The following is a 3,674-nucleotide window of genomic DNA, read 5'->3' on the forward strand; positions in this document are numbered from 1 at the left end:
AAAAAAAAAAAAAAAAAAAAAAAAAAAATCAGCAACATTTCTATACACTAATAATAAACAAAGAAAGAAATGAAGAAAACAATACCATTTATAATAGCAACAACAAAAAAATACTTAGGTGTGAATTTAACTGAGGAAGTTAAAGATACTAAAAACTCTAAAACATTGATGAAAGAAATTGAAGAAAACACAACTAATGGAAAGATAACTCACATTCATGGGTTAGAAGAATTAATGTTAAAATGTCCATACTATCCAATGTTATCTACAGATTCAATGCAATCCCTCTCAAAATTCCAATGAAATTTTTCACAGAAATGGAAAAAAATAATCCTTGAATTCATATGGAATCACAAAGGATCCCAAATAGCCAAAACAATCTTGAATAAAAAGAACAAAGCTAGAGGCATCACACTCTCTTATTTCAAAATATATTATAAAGCTACTGCAATCAAAATGTCATGGCCTTGGCATAAAAATGGACACATAAACCAATGGAACAGGGCAGAGAGCCCAGAAATAAACCCACACATCTGTTAAAGAAATTGAAACAATAATTAATAATCTTCCAAAATAGAAAGCACCAGACCCAGATGGGTTCATTGGTGAATTCTACCACACATTTAAAGAAGAAATTATACCAATCCTCTACAATATCTTTCAGAAGGTAGAAGCAGAGGGAATACTTCCTAAGTCACTCTGTGGGACCAGCATTACCCTACTACCAAAACCAGACAAAGACATTACAAAAAAAGAAAATTATAGACCAGTATCTCTCATGAACAAAGATTAAAAAATCCTCAACAAAATACTAGTAAATTGAATCCAACAATATATACAAAGAATTATACACCATGACCAAGTGGGATATATCCCAGGTATGCAAGACTGGTTCAACATTCATAAATCAATTAATGAAATCCATCACATCACGAGGCTAAAGAATAAAAACCACACAATCACATCAATAGATGCAGAAAAGGCATTTGACAAAATCCAACACCCATTTATGATAAAACTCTCAGTAAACTAGGAATAGAGGGTAACTTCTTCCACTTGAGTGCATTGACACAAGGAGAGTCACTAGTGGAGACCAAAGAAAAGAGGAGATGCCCTCTCTCCACAAAGTCCATTCCAGAGTGACAGAAGAAGCATCTGCTTTATGATAATATTGGGGGACCTGAACACACCTCTCAGTATTAGACGGATCATCTAGGCAACAAATCAACAGAGTAACTGCTACTCTTTCAGAAGGAGACCAGAAATCTAGGGTTATCAGTGGTGGGAGGGGGGAGGGAGAGTGGGATGGGGAGAGATTGGACAAGGGGCATAAAGAATAAGTACAATTTATAACTATATATGCTAGTAATATTGATTTGATCAACATACATCAAAGTTGAACCCTCAAAATATGTATAATCAATTATGATTCAATAAAAAAAGTAGTAAAGTGCAGTGAAAGCTAAAAAATAAAATGCTTAGTTCTTATCTCTGATGAATTATCAATTTGCAAGAAATTCTACATATTCTCTTAAAAAACCATAAAAAACATACATATTCTCTTACAAAACCAACTTTTGGACCCTGAAACTAATAATTTAAATACTAAAAGGACTAAGAATTTATAGGAGGTTTGGGGCGATTGACCCTTTTTTATGTAAATGCATATCTTTTCATAATCAGATAATTACATTTTTATATAAATTCAGCATTTTTTGTCATTAAAGCAGAAACACCTATAATGAGAAATTAAAATAGTAAAATATCCTGCACTATTTTGGAATTCAAATTTGAATCTACATTTGATATGATAAAGAAGATGATGTCACTCTAGATTCTCAAATAGAGGAGAGGAAAAAACCATATTTGGGGGCAGGATAAATTGGAAAGGAGGAGAATGTCAATGCTTGCAGTGAAAGGAAAAAATAAAGTGATCATTTTCTAAGTCTGAAGATATGGTTCTGAGAGATGTTAATGAAGATCAGTGGGATTAACATTTTAGAATATATAAATTAATTCAACAATAAGATGAATAGGCAAATTAGACTTCAGTATATCAGAGAACTCTGGTGAATCATCCTGAGCTCTGGTGGGAGCTCTACCTATCTGATATAGACACAACTGGACCTCCAGATCTTCTGGAGGGTATCTTCTAAAACAGATCTTTAACTCCATGATCTAGAACAGAAACCCAGAGAATAGCTTACTACTTGGGGATGGCTGATGTGAGAAGTTCTGGTGATTTGGTCTGAATTATATACTCCATTGCCTTCTTTCCTTCAGGCCAAAAGGACACCCAGACTTCTCCTAAGAATGGCTGCATACAGGTACTGAGTCTTGTGACTATTGTGTACCTAGTGTTTTGGGGCTTTGGCCACAGAGCAGTTCATGATTATTCAACATAGAGCTAGTGGAACTGACTTCTCTTGTCTCTCAGAGCACAATTTACAAATTTCCCTCTATCTGAAATAGCCACTGGGTGGACAGAAAGTGAGGAGGCAATAAACAGGACATTTTATTCTTTCACTGCTCTTCTGTTCTAGGTCAAAGCAGGGTGTTTCTATGCCCTATATTTTGTTTTTAAAAGGAGGGTATAGGAGAAGTCAGAAAGAGAAAGAAGGAGTAGGTATTCAAGCAGATAATTCTAGAGCTTTCTTTAATATTGTGTTACTTTTAATAGTTTCAGTATTTTACTTACCACTACTGCACAGAGGTTGTATTTAGGATGTTTCCGGAATATTGGACAAATGTAAGGAGTGAGGTCCAAGTTAGTGAGTGGGTAATGAATATCTGTTCTCAGTTTCCTTTTCATTGTACCCTGAATGTCAAACCTGGAGGAATAACAAATGTGTGAAATATAAAGTAAGCTCGTAAACCACTCATGAATAAAATCTATATATCTTCATAAATTCCAAGTACAAGTACAGTTAATATTTTCTTGGAACAGTTATTTGGTACGGACCTGTAAACTTTTTTCTAATCTAAATATATTTCGAAACACCACATCCAACAAGACCCCAAAGTGAGACTGAAGTGTGCCAGGAATTTGAATCAGGGAGTGAGACAGTGTAGATTCAAGCTAAATGGATTTAATGGGGAGAAAAATGAAAGAGACAAAGCAAGGCTCAGCATAGGGGGAGTAGGAATCCCACTGAGAACTTCTTTGCTCCAGCTGAGGTTATTTATTCTAATCAAGTTGGCTCAGCTTTACCTTATCTTGATTTCAGCACATGTTGTCTTGGCAGTGTCCTATTTTCAAGTTCTAAGGTTTCAATATGGTGATTTGAGAAAATATTATGAAAATGTTTCACATTCTGTACTGTTATATAGATCAGCAGTTCCCAAATCTGGGCTCCTCAGAATCATTCAGGTGCTTTTTTAAAAAAATTATGTTTATTTTGGAAAAATGGCTGATTTAGGTCTGAGGCAGGGAAATTACTAGGTGAGCCTGAGGCATTCTTGTGACAGAAAGCAACAAACCTCATTTGCAAAAACTAAAGAATGGTGTTATAACACCAAGATCAACTTCAGATACCCATACTGACCAGCCACCAAAAGAAGGAAAAAAACAAACAAAAAAGCTAAGGGAATACCATATGAGCCAGCAATCCCAAACCTAGAAATCATATCAAGAGAAAAGAAGACTTATGTCCACATAAAAACCTAGTGTTTAT

The 3,674-nt window shown here is 34.7% G+C and overlaps 1 protein-coding gene across 1 annotated transcript in view; it reads right to left on the reverse strand.

Annotated features, from left to right (window-relative positions):
* Nucleotides 1-3,674, reverse strand: part of USP50 (ubiquitin specific peptidase 50) — a 41,437-nt gene that overhangs the window by 14,386 nt on the left and 23,377 nt on the right. The window contains exon 6 of the mRNA XM_008566914.1: nt 2,699-2,831. Coding sequence (XP_008565136.1) covers nt 2,699-2,831 — 133 coding nt within the window. The remainder of the gene's footprint in view (nt 1-2,698; nt 2,832-3,674) is intronic.

The sequence above is a fragment of the Galeopterus variegatus genome, unplaced genomic scaffold, assembly GCF_000696425.1.
Source record: "Galeopterus variegatus unplaced genomic scaffold, G_variegatus-3.0.2 Scaffold276, whole genome shotgun sequence".
In the NCBI taxonomy this organism is placed as follows: Eukaryota; Metazoa; Chordata; class Mammalia; order Dermoptera; family Cynocephalidae; genus Galeopterus; species Galeopterus variegatus.